This window comes from Arachis duranensis, chromosome 6 (assembly GCF_000817695.3).
Source record: "Arachis duranensis cultivar V14167 chromosome 6, aradu.V14167.gnm2.J7QH, whole genome shotgun sequence".
In the NCBI taxonomy this organism is placed as follows: Eukaryota; Viridiplantae; Streptophyta; class Magnoliopsida; order Fabales; family Fabaceae; genus Arachis; species Arachis duranensis.
In genome coordinates, this window is record NC_029777.3 from 72,605,040 (window position 1) to 72,628,701 (window position 23,662).

The 23,662-nt window shown below is 36.8% G+C and overlaps 2 protein-coding genes and 1 non-coding gene across 3 annotated transcripts in view; 1 reads left to right on the top strand and 2 right to left on the bottom strand.

The window, feature by feature from the left end:
* The window catches only part of LOC107494058 (secoisolariciresinol dehydrogenase-like), a 6,198-nt gene extending 4,115 nt beyond the window's left edge, over positions 1–2,083 (top strand). The window contains exon 2 of the mRNA XM_016115090.3: positions 1,134–2,083. Coding sequence (XP_015970576.1) covers positions 1,134–1,926 — 793 coding nt within the window. The 3' untranslated portion in view covers positions 1,927–2,083. The remainder of the gene's footprint in view (positions 1–1,133) is intronic.
* A 1,182-nt stretch (positions 2,084–3,265) lies between these two features.
* LOC107494065 (momilactone A synthase) lies at positions 3,266–4,775 on the bottom strand. The gene is made up of 2 exons (XM_016115096.2): positions 4,704–4,775; positions 3,266–4,115 (listed from the first exon to the last, which is right to left on the bottom strand). The coding sequence occupies exons 1-2, from the start codon at positions 4,721–4,723 to the stop codon at positions 3,266–3,268; spliced, it is 870 nt and encodes a 289-aa protein (XP_015970582.1). The 5' UTR covers positions 4,724–4,775.
* Positions 4,776–10,884: 6,109 nt separating this feature from the next.
* On the bottom strand, positions 10,885–10,987 carry LOC127740370 (small nucleolar RNA R71). Its single transcript, XR_008001047.1, has one exon. It is a non-coding gene; the product is annotated as a small nucleolar RNA R71 (small nucleolar RNA).
* Positions 10,988–23,662: the final 12,675 nt, after the last annotated feature.

The following is a 23,662-nucleotide window of genomic DNA, read 5'->3' on the forward strand; positions in this document are numbered from 1 at the left end:
AAATATATTTTAATTTTTTGATTATTTTATATTTTTATTTATATAAAAATAAGTTAACTATTTAACCAATAACTCATCCGTTAAATCAAATTAAATCAGTGAACTAATAGTTTAATCCCAATTTAGTTTAGATAACTATATAAAAAAGACAGGCTACATGGGAGTAATTATAAAGTAGGAGTGTACATGAACCAGACTATACTGAGTTTGGCTTAACTCAAACCCGACTCAAAATATAGATCGGGTCTAATTTTTAGACCTTAACCTGATTCTAAATCCGATGAAATCTACGCATCTTGTAAAAACCTGGTAAAAATTGAGTCTTTAATATGTAAAAATCACCTAATTTTCAACTATTATTTCACAATTTACATAGTAAAATTCATTAAAAAAAATATAACAAGAACTAACCCTTCTTTAAAATTAAAGCATAACTATAAAGAATACTAATATTGTCTAATAACACCAAATATTTAAATCAATATAAATAACACAATATTATACATTAGTCTAAAGTTTTATGCATTTTAAACATAAAACATTAACTTATAATCTTATAATAACTAATAACACAAAATATTAATATTTACAATATTTAAATTTCACGTAAGAATAGCCATCATCCATCACTAATAACACAAAATATTAATTGTGTATGATGAGTGGGCCACTGGACCGAATTCGAGTGATCCAAGTTATGGCCCGGACCTGATCCAAAATAATAACCGAATCTATTTTTAAAATCTTTATCCAATTTTAGACCCGATAAAATCACACTAAATTAACTCTTAAAATATTCGCGGTCGGATTGAGTCTTCACCGGGTCATGTACACTCCTATCATAGAGTGGCATGTGGAAGTGTTTGACCTTGGAATGTTGAGTTGACTCGTGCGTGGGTTCTTAGATCAAACTAACGAGGAAGTTCACATATATATTTTTATAATGATAATTTATAGAAATTTTAATCATTTGTTAAAAACAAAATAAAAACACATGACTNATTAATTTAATAAAATATTTTATTTTATATTTTTAAATATTAATAATTAAGTAATAACTAAATTTTTAATCAGGAAACAAAAAAGAGGTTACTTCTCTTGTACCGGACAGTATGAACCTTTGTCATGTGCAGGCTTGAAGGAAAAGTGGCATTAATAACTGGAGGAGCAAGCGGAATAGGCAAACGCACGGCGGAAATATTCGCAGAGCACGGAGCCAAAGTAGTCATTGCAGATGTCCAAGACGAACTGGGCCACGCGGTTGTCCAATCCATAGGACCATCCACATGCACCTTCGTCCACTGCGACGTCACCGACGAGGACCAAATCAAGCGCGCCGTCAACACCGCCGTCGAAGCATACGGCAAGCTAGACATCATGTTCAACAACGCCGGCATAGCAGACCCCAACAAGGCCCGAATAATCGACAACCACAAGGCCGATTTCGAGCGCGTCCTCAGCGTCAACGTAACCGGAGTTTTCTTGGGGATCAAGCATGCCTCGCAGCCCATGATCAAGGCCGGAGGCGGCAGCATAATCTCCATGGCTAGCGTCAGCTCGTACGTGGGCGGCGCCGCCTCCCACGCCTACTGCTGTGCTAAGCACGCGGTGGTTGGGCTGACCAAGAATGCGGCGGTGGAGCTCGGACAGTTTGGGATCAGAGTGAATTGCTTGTCGCCTTACGCTCTTGCGACTCCTTTGGCTACCAAGTTCGTCGGGGTGAACGATGAGGAGCTTGAGAATGTGATGAACTCGCTCGCGAATCTTAAAGGTGTTACCCTTAAAACTGATGACGTGGCCAATGCTGCGCTTTATTTTGCTAGCGATGATTCCAGGTATGTCAGTGGACAGAACTTGCTAGTTGACGGTGGCTTCAGCATTGTTAACCCCTCCTTTCACATGTTTCAGTATCCACAAGACACTTAGATTTTGAAAAATTTTGGTGCAAATGTAAGCATACAACACATCACTTTTAGTTTTTATGAATCAGTTTTATCGTAAAGATGTCTAAAAGTGATGTGTTAAATTTGTAATAGAGTGCATGTTGAAGAAATAATACTTCAATAATATGGCTCCAGCTTAACAGAGTCCATGTGTATTATTGACTTATGATTTGTAATATTCTACATTATTTTCAACAAGCTAGCAGCTTATTATAACAATGTTCTAAATTGATAAACTAAAAAGGTCAAAGGAACAAGGATTTAAGAACTAAATATTACAATTGTCTAAGAATGAAAAGTTATTTCTATATAATCTTGAAGCCTCTTTTGTTCGTTCAGCTAGAGGATTCCTGATATTCCCCATCTCTCAACAAATGGTAATGTTGCATCACTACTTTATTTACCTCTTGAGCTTCAGTTGCCTTATCCAATGTTGAGTTGGACTTTGTTGCCAAATTCCCTAGCTAGTCCATTTATCACTAAGCTAGTTCTATATATAATTATATATAGAGAGCTTATGGATAAGGAATACACCATGTCCCTTACCATACCACTTTATCTGGTTACAAGTAGGCCAGTTCTAGAATGGCTATGGATAATATGACTACCATTACCATGGCTATAAGTTTACTATATAAGCAATAATGCAATGACAAATGGTAAGCAATTAACTGTTGATGCTAACATTATAACCTTTGTGATTAATTCTTAAATAAGCTTATTATAACTAATTTGGGTTTTCAATTATTTTATTATATAAAGAAATAAACCATTTGCTTTATTAACTTATTAATTTGATTTTGAAATTATCTGAAACATTAGTAGAAGTTCTTCAGTGCAGCAGTAGTGCACGACGTCGACGGCGACGGACAAAATCGCTAAGAAGGTCCATCTCTTCTGTGACAACCATAACCTCAGCTCCATCGTGTGTGCCACCATAGCCACTAAAATGGTAGTCACTGTAAAACGCACCTTACATGTATTGCTACCTACCATCCCATAGAGGAAAAACTACGGTAACCGTTAAAAGAGTACACACAAAAATTATAGCATAAACTCACATTATAGACTACAACATATTCATTTTCTGTAATTTAGAGAGACCATCCAACCTTGCAGTTGTCATAATTTTGCAATTAATTTAGTCCGATCCACGTAACTAAGTTAACTACAAATTGGACAACAATTACAAACATTTTTAAACTATAAGAACACATTCGATCACGTATAAAAAGAAACTATAAAAACTTATGGAGTGATTGGATATTATTAGAACACACACTCATTACTCACAAAACAGAATATATTGTTAGCTAATAGGCTTAGGCATCAATGCAATTGGTGGTTTGGATGTTTTTGAGAACGTTCGCTATCATAGCGAATGAGCCATTGGTTGAGCTATAACCCCCATCCACCACAAGGTTAACTCCACTTATGAACCTCCCCTCGTCGCTGCTCAAATAAACCGCCGCCTCTGCCACGTCTTCCTCCTTAACCACTCCACCTTTCAGCACCCCCACCGACTGCAGGATCTCCTCTGTCCCCTCCCTCTCCATCTTCAACCAACCGTTCAGCATTGGCGTCGCAATCCCCCCCGGAGCAATGCAATTCGCTCTAATCCCATGCTGCCCAAGTTCCACGCAAAGATCTTTCATCAGCCCCACCAAGGCGTGCTTCGATGCGCTGTAAGCCGGTTTTGCCTGGCCTCCGATCACAGAAGTAATGCTCGTCGTGAAGAGGATAACGCCTCCCCTCTGTGCCTTCACCATGACCCTCGCGGCATGCTTGGCGCCCAAGAAAGCCCCTAAGACGTTGACATCGAAGATTCTCTTGAAGTCTTCGACGGTGGAGTTCTCCATCGGGCGCTTGATATTGTCACCGGCGGTGCCGGCATTGTTATACATGATGTCAAGGTGGCCGTATTTGGAAACAGCCAAATCGACCGCGTTTTTGACGTCTTGTTCGGAGGTCACGTCACAGTGAACGTAGTCGATGTTGTTGTTGTTATTAGCGGCACCGTCTTTGGTGATGAGGGATTTGCAGAGAGAGATACCCAGTTCGTCTTGGACATCTGCGATGATCACCTTAGCTCCGTGTTGAAGGAATAGTTTTGCGGTGGTTGCACCAATGGCCCCGGCACCTCCTGTGATTATTGCCACCTTACCCTCTAACCTGCAACGTTTATATATAATTATAAACAATTAAATGACATAAGATTTTTATGAAAGACGAATTTAAAATAAAATAATATTTTGTAAAAATACTTTTTATCTTTAATTTTATTTTTAATATGTTAAATTTTTGTCAAAATTATTCTTAAACATTAACTCTATCTAAAATATAAGACAAAATTAAATATATTCAAGGATAGCATTGTCAAAATTAAAATGTTATAAAAATAAAATTAAATGAATATAAAAAAAATTGAAAACAAGTATTACTGAATAAACATTTTTCTTTCTTTTTAAACAAAATGTGTAAGACCAAGGACTTAGGATGTAACAGTGTCACAATTAAAAATCCACAATAATATCTATTCTTCTACTTCGAAATCCCAACTTAAGAGTACATATAATTGTAAATCTTGGAGAGCTGGAGTTAGAGTAATAGAGAAAGGAGAGGGAGGGGGATTATCTAATTCAAATACTAACTATAAATCATTTTCCTATTCAAGCCTTTATTTTACTTTTTGTTTTTTGTATTTTCTTGTCAAAATATCAACCTACAGATATAATCTATAAGAATAGGCCTGGAAACTACCTTTTAGCAACTGGAGCCATGGGGAGGATTATATTTATTCTTCCTGGAGTAGCAATGTATCAAGTGGCAGGCTATCAAAGGATGAATTAGTGGATGCTAAGATGATAAGATTCCCCTAATTTATAGAGTTTATAAGGAAGTAATTTTTGGAGTTGAATTGTGTTATTAAAACACGGTGCGAATTAAAATAAGGAACAAAACTATGAAAATGTAAGATATAAATGAATGCCGACAAATAGTATGTATGTAAAATGCTCCTGATTAATGCGTTCAAGTCAACTATATTGTAGGTCAATTAATTAGGCAAAAAAGGAGCTAATATTCTCTTTTTAGTTTTTATCCATCTCTTTGGTTGGAATTTGGATTTTCTAAAGTTTGAATTTTATTTTAGAGAATAAATTATGATTTCTCATCATTTATTTTATAGGTAAGATCAAGAATAAATATGAGAGAGAAAACATTCAAAGATAAAAGATCACACTTTACCCTCTAAAGTACAAATTTAAAATTTAGAGATTCAAATTTCTTTGGTTGAGAATTAAAATAAGGAAAAGTCTAGGGGGCCAGCAGTTTTGTTGAATTTTGGCCAGCATGTAACCAGCAGAGAAATGTGAGTCATTGGATGAAATCTCACACCAATCTCACACCATTAAATCATCATTGATGGTTATTTGCTGGCTACCAATCACAAAAGTTGCTGGCCCCCTAGCATTGCTCTTAAAATAAAAGATAATATAGACACAAAAATATTATTTATGCACTAAAATTAATCATTAAAATTAGTTAACATGTATTTATATACAAAAATATAATGATAATACATAGTTTGGTATCCAAGATTTCTTTTCAGTATTACCCTTTCTAAGACATCAGTTATTCATCTTATTCATCTCTGAAAAACTTTCATTACTCTATTTGGCCACCTTAGCGTAACTTTCACCTGTTATCTTTTATCTCTTACCCATTTTTCTCTTCTCATCTCATCTCATCTCTTATTAATATTATTGAATACATTAATATATAGATTTTAAAAATACATTAATCTCATGCCAATAATAAATTTGCTTTTAAACATTCAGATACTCATAATAATAATACTAAAATTGGTCCAAATCCAAGTAATAGATAGAACCATAATATTATTAGTGGGTATAAATTATAATTTTTTAAAAGCTTTAATTCATACTTAGTAAACTTTCAATTATTTCTAATATACTATGTTACATATATCTATAATACAGTGTATTATGATTGTTAATTGTTCACTTAAAAAATTTACACTATTAATTTAATATTGAATTTTTTTTATTATGAATGTACTCTAAATTTTTATTATGTATTTATAATTTTGTTAAAAATCATTCTTAAAAGAAATATTAATCTTATTTTTAATTTTTTTTGTCCAGAAAATATTAAATTGTTTATATTAAAAGATTTATGTAATTTAAAAAATATTATTTATATGTTAAAAATCTGTTTTTAGATATTCAAGTATTAGAATTGATCCAAATAATATATTGAATGATAATAATATTGGTTATACACTACTAGAAAACTAGTTATTAGAGACGGATATTTCCGACGAATTTTATTCCACGGAAATACAGACGGAATTTCAGAAAAATTTTTTGTTAGAAAAAAATGAATAAGCATAAATTACAGACGAAAAAGAGAATCCGTCGATAATTCTGTCGAAAAAATTAATTTTTTTCGTGAGAAATAATTATAGACAGAAAATTCGTCTTTAATTAAATAGACAAAAATACTACTTTTATTAAATTATTACAGACGAAAAATCCGTCTGTAATTTAAAATTTTCCATCGATAACTTTTAGTTAAACATAGTATTTGCTCGAACTCCATTCACAACACACAAACCAAAGAAACCTAGTTTAACTTCAAATCGAAGAACTCCCTTAGTTAAACCTAGCTTTCCCCTCTCCGTCAACGGACTCCTTCTTCTCTCCGCCGTTAACGGAATCAACCCGCGAAACTGATAGAATGGCCAACCTTGTTAGGTTCAGCTCCTCCGTCCCCTCCCCCGTCGCTAAAGACACCCGCGGTTGGCTCCTCGACCTTATCTCGCTAGCTCGAGCTTCTATCATTTTAGGTTTTTCTTTTTCCCCTATAACTTCGGTGTTTCTCATCATTGCCTTTTAGTTAGAGATCGGTATGTCAAATTGTATCATGATTAGCATGTTTATAATGTGATTATAAGATGGAGCAGAGTCAAATTGAAGTTGAGAATTTTTGGGTGGAGTAATTTGGTGTCTCGTTCATTTTGAGAATAGTTTGTATTTTAACTTTGTTTTTTTAATGAGGATTTTGCATTCTTGTTATGGATTTGTGATGAGCGGATAATTTATATGTTTTTTGGCATTGTTTTTGCATAGTTTTTAGTATGATTTAGTTAGTTTTTAGTATATTTTTATTAGTCTGTATGCAAAATTCACATTTCTGGAATTTACTATGAGTTTGTGTATTTTTCTGTGATTTCAAGTATTTTTTGGCTGAAATTGAGGGACCTGAGCAAAAATCTGATTCAGAGGTTGACAAAGGACTGCTGATGCTGTTGGATTCTGACCTCCCTGCACTCGAAATGGAATTTTTGGAGCTATAGAAGTTCAAATGGCGCGCTCTCAACTGCGTCGGAAAGTAAACTTCTAGGGCTTTCCAGCAATATATAATAGTCCATACTTTACTCGAGTTTAGATGACGCAAACTAGTATTTAACGCGAGCTTTTTGCCCTATTCTGGCGTTAAACCCCAGAAACAAGTTGCAAAGCAGAGTTAAACGCCAGAAACAAGTTACAAACTGGCGTTTAACTCCAAGAAAGACCTCTACACGTGAAAGCTTCAATGCTCAACCCAAGCATACACCAAGTGGGCCCGGAAGTGGATTTCTGCATCATTTACTCATTTCTGTAATCCTAGTAACTAGTTTAGTATAAATAGAACTTTTTACTATTGTATTAGACATCTTTGGATTATATTTTGATCCTTTGATCATGTATTGGGGGCTGGCCTCATGGCCATGCCTGGACCTTCATCAATTATGTATTTTCAACGGTGGAGTTTCTACACACCATAGATTAAGGTGTGGAGCTCTGCTGTTCCTCTAGTATTAATGCAAAGTACTACTGTTTTCTATTCAATTCATGCTTATCTTTATTCTAAGATATTAATTCACACACAAGAACGTGATAAATGTGATGATTATGTGACACTCATCACCATTCTCACTTATGAACGCGTGATTGACAACCACTTCTGTTCTACATGAAAACAAGCTTGAATGTATATCTCTTGGTTTTCTAATCAACGATTCACGTCGACTCTCCTCTGAAAATGGGGCATCTGAATCTGAGATTAGAGTCTTCGTGGTATAAGCTAGAATCCATTGGCAGCATTCTTGAGATCCGGAAAGTCTTAACCTTGTCTGTGGTATTCCGAGTAGGATCTAGGATGGGATGACTGTGACGAGCTTCAAACTCGCGACTGTAGGGCGTGGTGACAGACGCAAAAGGATAGTAAATCCTATTCCTACACGATTGAGAACCAACAGATGATTAGCCATACGATCTCTATGCATGGTATTTTTCATCCGAGACGAGAAATCCGACAGTTGATTAGCCGTACATAAACCGTAAAAGGACAATTTTCACTGAGAGGACGGAAAGTAGCCATTGACAACGGTGACATCCAACATACAGCTTGCCATGGAAAGGAGTATGAAGGATTGGATGAAGGCAGTAGAAAAGTAGAGATTTAAAAGGAACAACTCATCTCCATACGCTTATCTGAAATTCCCACCAATGAATTACATAAGTATCTCTATCTTTATTTTATGTTTATTTATCTTTTAATTATCAAAACTCTATAACCATTTGAATCCACCTGACTGAGATTTACAAGATGACCATAGCTTGCTTCAAGCCGACAATCTCCATGGGATCGACCCTTACTCACGTAAGGTTTATTACTTGGACGACCCAGTGCACTTGCTGGTTAGTTGTGCGAAGTTGTGAAAAAGAGTGATATTACAATTGTGCGTACCAAGTTGTTGGCGCTATTGAGATCACAATTTCGTGCACCAAGTTTTTGGCGTCGTTGCCGGGGATTGTTCGAGTTTGGACAACTAACGGTTCATCTTGTTGCTCAGATTAGGTAATTTTCTTCTTGTTTTAACCATTATTTTATTTTCAAAAAGTTTTCAAAAATCTTTCAAATTTTTTTTCTTCTTTTTTGTTTTTCCAAAGAAATTAATTTTCGAAAAATCCAAAAAAAATTATAAAATCATAAAACCAAAAATATTTTATGTTTCTTGTTTGAGTCTAGTGTCACATTCTAACTTTGGTGTCAATTGCATCTTTTTAATTTTCTAAAAATTTTCGAAAAATTCATGCATGTTTTCTTCATGATCTTCAAGTTGTTCTTGATGATTTTCTTTATTTGATCTTTTCATTTTCAAGTTTTGAGTTTTTTCTTGTTTTTCATATGCATTCTTGTTTTCATAGTGTCTAAACATGAAAAATCTCTAAGTTTGGTGTCTTGCATATTTTTCTCTTCTTGAAAATTTTTCAAAAATAAGTTCTTGATGTTCATCATGATCTTCAAAGTGTTCTTGGTGTTCATCTTAACATTCATAGTGTTCTTGCATGCATCATGTGTTTTGATTCATAATTTTTATATTTTGAGTCATTTAGTTTTTTTCTCTCTCTTCATTAAAAATTCAAAAACCAAAAAATATCTTTTCCTTATTTCTCTCATAAATTTCGAAATATTTGGGTTGACTTAGTCAAAAAATTTTAAAATAAGTTGTTTCTTGTTAGTCAAGTCAAGATTTCAATTTTAAAAATCTTATCTTTTCAAACCTTTTTCAAAAATAAAATCTTTTTCATTTTTTTATTATTTTTCAAAAATTTTTAAAAAATTTGTTTTTCAAAATCTTTTTCTTAATTTCATTTCAAATTTTCAAAAACTTTACTAACAATTAATGTGATTTGTTCAAAAATTTTAAGTTTGTTACTTTCTTGTTAAGAAAGGTTCAACCTTTAAATTCTAGAATCATATCTTTTAGTTTCTTGTTAGTCAAGTCATTTTAAAAATCAAATCTTTTTCAAAATAAATTTCAATCATTTCTTTTTAATCATATCTTTTAAATCATATCTTTTTCAAAATCAATTTCAAAAATCTTTTCTAACTTCTTATCTTTTCAAAATTGATTTTCAAATCTTTTTCAATTAACTAATTGACTTTTTGTTTGTTTTACTATTTCTTATTTTTTTTAAAACCTAACTACTTTTCTCTCTCTATTTTTTGAAAATCACCTTCCTCTTTTTCAAAAATCTTTCTAATTAACTAATTGTTTCAAATTTCAATTTTTATTTTATCCCTTTTCTTAATATTCGAATTTTAACTTTAAATTAAAATAAAAACAAAAATAATTTTCTTTTCTTAAAATTAAAATTCGAATTCTCTTCCTCTCTTCTCTTTCTATTTATTTATCTACTAACACTTCTCTTCTACTCATAATTCGAACCCTCTCTTCTTTCTCTGTGTTCAAATTCTTCTTCTTCCCTCTTCATTCTTATTCTTCTTCTCTTCTACTCACATAAAGGAATCTCTATACTGTGACATAGAGGATTCCTCTTCTTTTCTGTTCTCTTCTTTTTCATATGAGCAGGAGCAAGGACAAGGACATTCTTGTTGAAGCAGATCCTGAACCTGAAAGGACTCTGAAGAGGACTTTACTGAAATTTTCGAAAAAGAAGTAGAGATGGCCGAACCCAATAACAATGGTGGAGGTGCAAGGAAGATGCTTGGTGACTTTACTGCACCAAATTCCAACTTTCATGGAAGAAGCATCTCAATCCCTGTAATTGGAGCAAACAATTTTGAGCTAAAGCCTCAATTAGTTTCTCTGATGCAACAGAATTGCAAGTTTTATGGACTTCCATCAGAAGATCATTTTTAGTTCTTAACTGAATTCTTGCAGATCTGTGATACTGTTAAGACCAATGGGGTTGTTTCCGAGGTCTACAGGCTTATGCTTTTCCCTTTTGCTGTAAGAGACAGAGCTAGAATATGGTTGGACTCTCAACCTAAAGATAGCCTGAACTCTTGGGATAAGCTGGTCACGACTTTCTTAGCCAAGTTCTTTCCTCCTCAAAAGCTGAGCAAGCTTAGAGTGGATGTTTAAACCTTCATACAGAAAGAAGGTGAATCCCTCTTTGAAGCTTGGGAGAGATACAAGCAACTAACAAAAAGTGTCCTTCTGACATGCTCTCAGAATGGACCATCCTGGATATATTCTATGATGGTCTGTCTGAATTGTCTAAGATGTCATTGGACCATTCTGTAGGTGGATCTATTCACCTAAAAAAAATTCCTGCAGAAGCTCAGGAACTCATTAACATGGTTGCAAACAACCATTTCATGTACACTTCTGAAAGGAATCCTGTGAGTAATGTGACGCCTCAGATGAGGGGAGTTCTTAAAATTGATGCTCTGAATGCCATATTGGCTCAGAACAAAATGTTGACTCAACAAGTCAATATAATTTCTCAGAGTCTGAATGGTTTGCAAAATGCATCCAACAGTACTAAAGAAGCATCTTCTAAAGAAGAAAGCTTATGATCCTGAGAACCCTGCAATGGCAGAGGTGAATTATATGGGTGAAGCCAATAGAAACACCTATAATCCCTTATGGAGAAATCATCCAAATTTTTCATGGAAGGATCAACAAAAGCCTCAACAAGGCTTTAATAATGGTGGAAGAAATAGGTTTAGCAATAGCAAGCCTTTTCCATCACCCTCTCAGCAACAGACAGAGAATTCTGAGCAGAGCCCCTCTAGTTTAGCAAACATAGTCTCTGATCTATCTAAAGCCACTCTAAGTTTCATGAATGAAACAAGGTCCTCCATTAGAAATTTGGAGGCACAAGTGGGCCAGCTGAGTAAAAGAGTCACTGAAACTCTTCCTAGTACTCTCCCAAGCAATACAGAAGAGAATCCTAAAAGAGAGTGCAAGGCCATGACTGTGAGTAACATGGCCAAACCTGGAGAGAGTGAAAAGGTAGTGATTCCTAGTGAGGAAGACCTCCTGGGACGTTCACTGACCAATAAGGAGTTCCCCTTTGAGGAACCTGGCGTAGCAGAAATTGACAAATTAAAAATTAATATAAGTGATACGTTGCAAGTACAGTTCTTAACCAAAAAAAATCTACTTATCAATTTAGAAGGGTTGTCACAAAATTAGAATTAAAATACTGGGAGTATGAATCCCAGGTCGTCTCCCAACGAGTTGCAGGAAGATGTGCTATCTTATTAATCAGAGGTTTTCCAAAATGGTTTTGAGTTTGATAAATGGGAAATTAAATTAGAGAGTTGATGTAATTTAAATAAAAATCTTGACCGGGAGTAGATTAATCGGAAGTTCTATCCTTGTTGGAGTCTTCCCAAGATCAATTGATAATTGAAAGTTGTTCTACTTAGTTATCCTTTACTAGGTAAAGGAGAGTCAAGTAAGTTGGAAGTCTACTCCTATTCACAAGTTCTAATCCTCTCCCTTGGGAAGGATTAGTGTCAGTGACTAGAGAGCCATCCAATAATAAACCCAATTACAATTTTACTCTTGAGCATTCCAACTCAAAGGTCTCCTTTCAATCAACTCCCAATCAAGTTAGAGAACTACTCACTCATCATGGATGTAAATCTCACAAAATAAAAATAAGGAATAAGGAAAGACATGATAGACAATAATAAAAAAGATCAATTAAAAATAAAAATGGTTCCTGTATTAATAAATTCTAAAAATAATCCAATTGTAACTCAGAACAAATTAAGGATATGAACGAGTAAGCAACAAGTAAAGAGAACAAACTAGAGTGATGAAGTCTTGCGGAGGTAATAACTCTTCTCAATATCCCAAGCCAAAAAGCAATAAAAACCAAATCCTAAGAACTATGAATGTGTAGAGAGAAAACCTAGAGGAGGAGTAAAATCAGATCCAAAAACTAACAATTATGCCGAATGAATATTGTCCCCTCGTCTCTGCATGTTCCCTGACTCTAATCTGTGTTTATGGGCCGAAAACTGGGTTAAAACATGGCCCATAATCTATGCCAGCGACTTCTATAATTCTGCAGATCGCGCACGTCATGTGACCGCGTCATCCACGCGTTCACGTCACTCAACATTTTCTGTGCCACGCGTGCGCGTCGTCCACGCATTCGCATCACCCGTGCAGCTTCCAATCCACGCGTTCGTGTCAGGTACGCATTCGCGTCACTGTGAATTTCTCCATTTCGCGCGGCCGCGTGAGCCATGCGCCCGCGTCACTTCTCGCTGGTCATCTCCTCAATTTCTAGTGTTCCTTCCATTTTTGCAAGCTTCCTCTCCATTCTCTAAGCCATTCCTGCCCTATGAAGCCTAAAACACTTAACACACAGATCACGACATCGAATGGTATAAAGGAGACTAAAAATATACAATTAAAAGATCTTTATGAAGCAAGTTTTCAATCATAGAACATTTTCAGGAAGGAATTGTAAATACATGCAAATCATATGAATAAGTGGGTGAAGACTTTGATAAAACCACACAATTAAACACAATATAAATCATAAAATAATGCTTTATCAGAACCAAAGGAATCTTAGGCTCATACAGAGACCATAGAGTTTCCATTGAACCTACTTCTGCCATTCATGAGCTCTGATGAATATTCTTCCTCTGAGGAGGATAAAGATATCACTGAAGAGCAAGTTGCTAAATACCTTGGAGCAATCATAAAGCTAAATGCCAAGTTATTTGGTAATGAGACTCGGGAGGATGAACCTCCATTGCTCATTAATGAACAGAATGACTTAGTTAGGCAGACATTACCTCAAAAGAAATAGGATCCTGGTAAATTTCTAATTCCCTGTATCATAGGCACCATGACCTTTGAGAAGGCTCTGTGTGACCTGGGGTCAGACATAAACTTAATGCCACTCTCTATAATGGAGAAACTGGGAATTTTTGAGGTACAGGCTACCAAATTCTCAAGAGAGTTGGCAGACAAATCCATGAAAAAGGCTTATGGACAAGTAGAGGATGTGCTAGTAAAGGTCAAAGGTCTTTACATCCCTGCTGATTTCATAATCCTAGACACTGGGAAGGATGAGGATGAATCCATCATCCTTGGAAGACCCTTCCTAGCCACAGCAAAAGCTGTTATTGATGTGGACAGAAGAGAGTTGATCCTTCAATTGAATGAGGACCACCTTGTGTTTAAAACTCAAGGATCTCCCTCTGTAACCATGGAGAGGAAGCAAGAAAAGCTTCTCTAAGTGTAGAGTCAAACAAAGCCCCCACAGTCAAACTCTAAGTTTGGTGTTGGGAGGCCACAACCAAACTCTAAGTTTGATGTTGAACCCCCACATTCAAACTCTAAGTTTGGTGTTGGGAGGTTCTAATAATGCTCTAAACATTTGTGAGGCTCCATGAGAGTCCACTGTCAAGCTATTGACATTAAATAAGCGCTTATTGGGAGGTAACCCAATTTTATTTATCTATGTTAATTTCTTTTTTTAGGTTGATGATCATGTAGAGTCACAAAAATAATTGCAAAAATTAAAGAAAAATAAAAATAGCATTAAAAACAGCACACCCTGGAGGAGAAACTCACTGGCATTTAAACGCTAGTAAGGGTAGCAGAATGGGCATTTAACACCCAGTCTGGCAGCATTTTGGGCGTTAAACGCCAGAAACAAGCACCAGACTGGCGTTAAACACCAGAAACAGGCTACAATCTGGCGTTAAACGCCAGAAACAGGTTGCAGCCAGGCGTTTAAGACCAGGAAAGGAATAAAAGCTGGCGTTTAACGCCAGAAACAAGCAGCAATCTGGCATTAAACGCCAGGATTGCACTATAAGGGCGTTTACACGCCTAATAGGAGCAGGGATGATAAATCCTTGACCCCTCAGGATCTGTGGACCCCACAGGATCCCCACCTACCCTACCCATCTCTCTCTCTCACTTACCAATCAAATCATATCCTCTTCCCTATATTCTCTTCACCAATCACCTCCATACCTCTTCCCCAAAAACCCCACCTACCTCACTTTAAAAATTCAAACACTCTTCCTTCCCAAAACCCAACCCTAATGACCAAAACCCAACCCTCCCCTCACCCCTATATAAACCCTTCACTACTCCTTCATATTCACACAACACAAATACCTTTCCCCCTCTTGGCCGATCCACCTATCTCCCCCCATCTCCTCCATTTTCTCCTTCTTCCCCTTCTTTCTTTCTTCTTTTGCTCAAGGATGAGCAAACCTTTTAAGTTTGGTGTGGTAAAAGCATTACTTTTTGTTTTTCCATAACCATTTATGGCACCTAAGGCAGGAGAAACCTTTAGAAAGAGGAAAGTAAAGGCAAAAGCTTACACCTCCGAGTCATGAGAGATGGAGAGATTCATCTCAAAGGTCTATCAAGACCACTTCTATGAAGTTGTGGCCAAGAAGGTGATCCCTGAGGTCCTTTTCACGCTCAAGAAAAATGAGTATCCGGAGATCCGATATGAGATCCAAAGAAGAGGTTGGAAAGTTCTCACCAACCCCATTCAACAAGTTAGAATCTTAATGGTTCAAGAGTTCTATGCCAATGCATGGATCACTAGGAACCATGATCAAAGTATGAACCTGAATCCAAAGAATTGGCTTACAATGGTTCGGGGGAAATACTTAGATTTCAGTTTAGAAAATGTAAGGTTCGCGTTCCACTTGCCAATGATGCAAGAAAACGCACGCCCCTATACTAGAAGGGTCAACTTTGATCAAAGGTTGGACCAAGTCCTCATAGACATATTTGTGGAAGAAGCTCAATGGAAAAGAGACTCAAGAGGCAATCCAGTTCAATTGAGAAGGCCGGACCTTAAGCCTGTGGCTAGAGGATGGTTGGAGTTCATCCAACGCTCCATCATTCCTACTAGCAACTGATCTGAAATGACTGTGGATCGGGCCATCATGATCCATAGTATCATGATTGGGGAGGAAGTTGACACCTCAAGATCTGTGGACCCCACAGGATCACCTCAGGATCTGTGGACCCCACAGGATCCCCACCTACCCCACTCCTCTCTTTTTCATTCTCACACAACACTACCCTCTCTTCTCCCCCTTGACCGAAACCCACACCTCTCTCCTTCTTCTCCATATCTTCTTCTTCTTCTTCTTCTTCTATTCTTTCTTCTTTTGCTCGAGGGCGAGCAACATTCTAAGTTTAGTATGGTAAAAGCATAGCTTTTTGTTTTTTCATAACCATTTATGGCATCTAAGGCTGGAGAAACCTCTAGAAAGAGGAAAGGAAAGACAAAAGTTTCCACATCCGAGTCATGGGAGATGGAGATATTCATCTCAAGGGTCCATAGCTCAGTAGTATAGCATTTGACTGCACATCAAGAGAGCCCACTCATGGACCTCAACAAGAGCATGAGAAATTCCCTCATCAAGAAATCCCTGAGATACCTCAAGGGATACATTTTCCTCCATACAATTATTGGGAGCAACTAAGGATAGGAGCACCAAAATCACTAGGGATCAAGCAACAGAGGCAAGGAAGAGACATAGAGGTGCTCAAGAACACCATTGGTCCTTCAAGAAGAAGGTGCCACCCTCACTAAGGTGGATTCATTCCTTAACTTTCTTGTTCTTATCTCTCTGTTTTTTGGTTTTATGCTATATGTTTGTCTATGTTTTGAGTCTTTACTATATGATCGTTAGTATTTAGTAACTATGTCTTAAGGCTATGAATAATTCCATGAATCTTTCACCTCTCTTAAATGAAAAATGTTTCTAATACAAAAGAACAAGAAGTACATGAGTTTCGAATTCATCCTTAAAATTAGTTTAATTATATTGATGTGGTGGCAATACTTTTTGTTTTCTGAATGAATGCTTGAACAGTGCATATTTTTGATCTTGTTGTTTATGAATGTTAAAATTGTTGGCTCTTGAAAGAATGATGAACAAAGAGAAATGTTATTGATAATCTGAAAAATCATGAAATTGATTCTTGAAGCAAGAAAAAACAGTGAATAAAAAGCTTGCGAAAAAAAAAATAAAAAAAAACAAAAGAAAAACAAAAGAAAAAAATAAAAGAAAAAGAAAAAGCAAGCAAAAAAAGCCAATAGCCCTTAAAACCAAAAGGCAAGGGTAAAAAGGATCCAAGGCTTTGAGCATCAATGGATAGGAGGGCCCAAGGAAATAAATGCAGGCCTAAGCGGCTAAATCAAGCTGTCCCTAACCATGTGCTTGTGGCATGCAGGTCCAAGTGAAAAGCTTGAGATTGAGTGGTTAAAGTCATGATCTTCAATAACACTATCTGAATTCTGAGTTCCTATAGATGCCAATCATTCTAAACTTCAAAGGATAAAGTGAGATGCCAAAACTGTTCAGAAGCAAAAAGCTACTAGTCCCGTACATCTAATTAGAACTAAGCTTCATTGATATTTTGGAATTTATAGTATATTCTCTTCTTTTTATCCTATTTGATTTTCAGTTTCTTGGAAACAAGCAACAATTTAAGTTTCGTGTTGTGATGAGTGGATAATTTATACGCTTTTTGGCATTGTTTTTAGGTAGTTTTTAGTAGGTTCTAGCTACTTTTTAGTATGTTTTTATTAGTTTTCATGCAAAATTCATATTTTTGAACTTTACTATGAGTTTGTGTGTTTTTCTGTGATTTCAGGTATTTTCTGGCTGAAATTGAGGGATCTGAGCAAAAATCTGATTTAGGCTGAAAAAGGACTGCTGATGCTGTTGGATTCTGACCTCCCTGAAAGAAGAAGACCCTAAAGGGAGATTAAACTGTAGTCCTTACTAAGGAATGTAGTACAATAATTCAGAGTAAATTGCCACGAAAGATGCCAGATCTAAGAAGCTTTCAGATTCCATGCACCATTGGGAGCACAATCTTTAACAAAGTCTTATGTGATCTGGGTGTAAATATCAACATAAAGCCCTTGTCTGTGATGAAAGAGCTGCAAATCAAAGAGGTACAACCTACAAGGATATCATTACAAATGGCAGATATGTCTTTGAAACATGCACATGGAATAGAGGAGAATGTCTTGGTCAAGGTGGGAAAATTCTTCCTCCTAGCAGACTTTGTCATACTCGACATGGGAGAGGATGAAAACGCCTCCAATATCCTGCAAAGACCATTCCTAGCTACTGGGAGAGCTCTGATTGATGTGAAAAAAGGTAAATTTGTTCTGAGGGTGCATGAGGAGCTTTTGATCTTTAAGGTTCTTAGATCCTTACAACACTCAAGGGAAGAAGCTAAGTGCATCAAGAATGAATTCACGAATCTAAGTCTCCAAGAATCCCTTAATGAGGTAAAACAAAGTTTGTAGCTCAAGCTTCCTTTGGTGGGAATCAATACAATTTCCCCTGACATCAAACCTAAGTTTGGTGTTGTGTATGCATCATCCAACAAGGAAGAAGTTTCCAAGAAGAAGGTACCCAAGGGATGGAGAAATAAGAAGATCACCACTAAAGTTAATCCATGAGAACACAGAAAAATGATTCATAGTAAGAGGTAAAGAGTTGAAACATTATGATCAACCCTCGACTAAGCAGATCTGAATGTCAAGCTAATGACGTTAAAGAAGCGCTTGTTGAGAGGCAACCAAATAATCCGTATCATTTGATTTCACAGTTATTCTAGTTTAAATTTAATTATTATAGTTAATTGCAGTTTTTCTTTACTTTACATGCGTTTTGGTCATGCAAAGTGTTTAAAATAGGAATAGGAGGAATCAGAAGGAAAAACAGAAGACCCAGGAGAAAAATGGATTCGGGTGCCGCGGCGCCAGAAGGCACAAATTTCGAGGGGAGAATTTTGTTTGGGCGGCACTAAAGGCCAGGCTAGGCATTTAGCCCCGAAGTGCACGCATTACAAGAAGAGCCCACTATCTCCGTGGGGCTAAATGCCAGGAGCGGCGTTTAGCATGGGAGAAAGATCTCAAGGCACGCGTACGCGTGAACCTGTGCGCGTATGTGATACGTGAATTATTGTCGGTCTAGAATTTTCTCTATAGAAATAAGAACTTCATTGTAAGTATAGTTCCCAACCAACTAATAACTCTCAATCAAATTTAAATTGTTTGGTTGTCACAAGTACAAACCCCATTGAAAATTAACCGAAGTATTCAAACCTCGAGTCGTCTCACAAAGAATTGCAATGAAGTGACCAATTATTGGTTATGAAGGAATAAAGGGGTTTGATTTATAACTGAGAAGAAAAATAAGTAACAAGAAATTAAATGAAAATTAACTAATAAAAGAAAGGAAAAGAACTCTTGGCTAGACATAGGTGATTAAGATCACCATCCTTGTCTACAAACCATATGTTGATAATTATGAGGGATCAACCCATTTAGTTTACGTCTATGCTTGAAGTAAGTATAATGTTTACTTCAATGCATTAAGTACGCCAAATAAGCTTGATCAACATCAATCCATAAGTCCTAACCTAGCTACTAATTAACTTAGTAGTAGGCAAGAGTCAATGGTTATCAAATTGACCACTAAGTGTTCTTAAATCACCAACTCATTGAGACCCAATGACTCAAGGTCACTCAATTCCCTTAGCCTAGGCCAAGAGTAGAGAAAACTACTAAAAAACTAGAGAAAATATTTTATCAAACACCTAGAGTGCAATAAAAGTAAACATCACAAAATGCAAGAATTAATGAAATCCATAACTAACATGAACAAGAAAACAACAATAACAATGAAGATAAACATAAGAGGACATGGAAACATGAAATTGCATTAAAGGAGAAGTAAATCCAACAAAGGTTCATGAACATAAAAAGGAGCAAAATAAGGAAAGTAACAAGAAAATCTAAGAAGATTAAGACAATAGCACAATAAAATGTAAAGAGAATTGAACTAGAAACAAGAATTAAAGTGGATCTAAGAGAATTTTAACCTAAACTACCCTAAATTCTAGAGAGATGGGAGAGCTTCTCTCTCTAGAATTCTACCCTACAACATGATGAAAACTACACTATGAGTCTCCCCCTTTCATTCCCTTGCCATCCTTGGGTTCAAAAGCATCAGAAATGAGTTGGATTTGGGCCTCCTTGGGCTCAAAAATCGCCCCTAGCGTATTGGCCTTAAGTTGGTCACGTGTAGCTTGTCACGTGTACGCATGGGTTAGGCGTATGCATCGCTTGACAACTTTCCTGGTCACGCGTATGCATGGGGTGACGCGTATGCATCGATGGCGAATCTGCATCTCAGCGTACGCGTGGGGTGACGCGTGCGCGTGGCCTTCAGTTCAGCAAATCCTCATTTCTTCATAAATTCTCCATTTTTGCATGCTTTTTCTTCATTCCTTCAACCCAATCTTTGTATTTTAATCTTGAAATCACTTAACAAACATATCAAGGCATCGAATGGAATTCAAGTAAATTAAAATTAGCAATTTTAGGGCCTAAAAAGCATGTTTTTACTCTTAAGCACAAATTAGGAGTAATTCACAAAACTATGCTATTTCATTGAATAAATGTGAGAAAAGGTGATAAAATTTCCCAAATTAAGCACAAGATAAACCACAAAATTGGAGTTTATCAGTATGCGTGAACATCTCATCCCTTAAAAGAAAATTTGGAATATTTCAGTGGTGTTAAAGGCCAGGACGGGCGTTTAACACCCAAATTGGCACAAGACTTGACACACTGCGGCGCTAAACGCCGAAGCTGGCATTTAGCGCCAGCAACGCAAAAATGGATTTTGAAGAAAGAGTTTGAACATTGAAAACGGTAAACCTAGTAGTGGGTCCCACCCCCATTTGACCATACCACGCACAAACCCTACTCCCTCTTTCCCCCTTTACCCACTTTCCCATCCCCATTCCCATCTCCCTCTTACTGTTACCCCATTCTCCCCATTTACTCCAAATCCCTTCTGCATATACCAACCCCCAACAACTCACCTTCGCATCTTTCTCCTTCATTATTTCCAAAATCATACATTCCCTTCCCTCCATTTTAACTATGTCCCTTATCCACATCTATAAATACCACTTCTTTTTACTCTTTCACCACACCCTCATCAACATCACACTATTCCCTTCTCTTACTAATCCTTCCCAAGTCCCTTTCTTTCTTTGACCTAACATCCACTCCCTATTCCACTTTCTTCTCCCTTTTTCATTTCTCAAATTCCCCTTCTCTATTTTTATCATCATCTATTTTTGGTGTTGGGGCGCTCCACTTCTCTATTTTTATCATCATCCATCTGGCACCAAAAATTAGAGAATCCTCTTCTAGAAAGAGAAAGAAAAAGGCTCCCACAACTGGCCCATTTGATGTGAACCGGTTTAGCTCCAAGACACACGAAGATCACTTTAATGAGATAGTGAGCAAAAAGAAGGTGATCCCAGAGGTAAAATTTGACTTGCAACCGGATGAATATCCAGAAATTCAAGAGCAGATACTGAGGAGGGGTTGGGGAGTTCTGTGCAATCCCGTGACTAATGTTGGTATTCTGATAGTCAGGGAGTTCTACACTAATGCTTGGGTGACTTACAAGCATGTCAAGGGTGTGAACACCGACCCGAAGAACTGGCACACTATGGTCCAAGGGAGGATCTTACAGTTCGATCCAAAGAGGGTGAAGGATATACTTTAGCTGCTGCCATCCAGACATGACACTCACTCTTACACTAGGAGGGTCAACAGTGATTAGAGGTTGGACCAAATTCTCACTGATAGATGCCTCTCCGGATCACAGTAGAGGAGGGATGCTAAAGGGCAACCATACCATTTGGGTAGCCATGATCTTAAGCTAGTTGCTTGGGCTGATTGGAGTTTATTCAGTGCTCAATCATTCCTACGAGTAACCGGTCCGAGGTTACTATTGACCGAGCTATGATGATTTACTGCATCATGCTTGGTAATGAGGTGGAGGTGCATCCTGTGATCCCTTAAGAGTTGTATAGCATTGCCACGAAGGCCTCCACTTCTACTAAATTGGCCTTCCCCTACCATATCTTTTGCATGTGTGAGGCTGCTCGAGTTCGCATTGATCGAGACACCCCTATTGACATTGATAGGCCGATCACTTGGAGAGGTATGGAGTACGCGAAGGAGTATGCCCGAGAACCCCCTCAAGATCCAGTTCCTCCTCCTCAGCCAAAGCAGCCTGAGATACCTCAGGGATACTATTTTCCTCCACTGGATTATTGTAATCAGCTGACAACATCTATTGGGCAGCTGACATCATCTATTGATCAGTTGAGGATCGATCATGGGGGCTATTCTGCCCTTCTCTAGAAGCTAGTGGAGGAACAGTAGAGCCAGAGGTGAGATATGGATGAGTTGGGGCGCGAATTTGGAGCTTGGAGAGGATATCCGGGAAGGAGTGGCCACCATGACTGAGGTGGTTGAGTTTCTTATCTTCTATTTTCCTTATTTCTTGTTTTCTGTTATTTGTTTAAAGCCTTTGCATGATTATTAGTAGTATCTTTAGTCTTTCTAGTTCAGTTAAATAATTTAGTATTTTATGTTTATTTTAAAAATGCCTCATGTATTGCTCACTGAGCTTGGAAAATCAAAAGAAAAAAGAACAGAAGTAGAAAAATGCACGAGACTTGAATTATATATTCTGAGTTGTCTTGTTTACTTTGACGTGGTGGTATTATCTGTGATTTTAAATGTATAAAATGAATAGTGCATAATTGATACTGAAGTTGAGAGTGTTAAGTTCTGAAGCATAGCAATTTAGAGAAGTATTATGGATTCTCTAAATTAAACAAGAAATTAATCCTTGAAGCAAAATAGACAGCAAGAAGAAAAAAAAGAAAATAGAGAGCCAGGTCCAAGGCTCTGAGCATCAATGGCTAGGAAGGTCAAATAAGATTAAACACTCAAAGAGTTGTTTTTCTAGCTATATGCTTGTGGTGTGAATATGTCAAGGAATTCTTGAGACAGAGCACTAAGAGTCGAGACCAAGTGCATATAAAAGAGTATGCCAAAGGCTTTGAGCACCACTGATGAAAATAATAAAAAGAAAAATCTAAACATAAAGAGTTTTCTAATTAAGTGTTTGTGGTGTTTCTGTGTCAAATTGATGAGCGGATAATTTATACGCTTTTTGGCATTGTCTTTAGTATATTTTTAGTATGTTTTAGTTAGTTTTTATTATATTTTTATTAGTTTTTATTTAAAATTCACTTTTCTGGACTTTACTATGAGTTTGTGTGTTTTTCTGTGATTTCAAGAATTTTCTGGCTGAAATTGAGGGACCTGAGCAAAAATCTGATTCAGAGGCTGAAAAAGGACAGCAGATGCTGTTGGATTTTGACCTTCCTGCACTCGAAGTGGATTTTTTGGAGCTACAAAAGCTCAATTGGCGCGCTTTTAATTGCGGTGGAAAGTAGACATCCTGGGATTTCCAGTAATATATAATAGTCCATACTTTTCCCGAGATTTGATGGCCCAAACTGGCGTTCCAAATCAGCTCAAGACTGCCCGGTGTTAAACACCGGAACTGGCACAAAAATGGGAGTTAAACGCCCAAACTGGCACAAAAGCTGGCGTTTAACTCCAAGAAAAGTCTCTACACATAGAAGCTTCAATGCTCAGCCCAAACACACACCATGTGGACCAGAAAGTGGATTTTTACGTCATTTACTCATATTTGTAAACCCTAAGCTACTAGTTCTCTATAAATAGGACCTTTTGCTATTGTATTTACATCTTTTGATCAATTTAGATCTTAGGATCATCTGGGGACGTCTAGTTCTTAGATCATGGGGCTGGCCTCACGGCCATGCCTAGACCTTGTTCTTATGTATTTTCAACGGTGGAGTTTCTACACACCATAGATTAAGGTGTGGAGCTCTGCTGTACCTCGAGTATTAATACAATTACTATTGTTCTTCTATTCAATTC

Bases quoted from the DNA above. Each gene is read 5' to 3' on its own strand.
- LOC107494065 (XM_016115096.2), bottom strand. From the start codon at position 4,723: ATGGCTCCAGTTGCTAAAAG. The intron at 4,116-4,703 runs GTAGTTTCCAGG...TAAACGTTGCAG, and splicing joins ATGGCTCCAGTTGCTAAAAG to GTTAGAGGGTAAGGTGGCAA.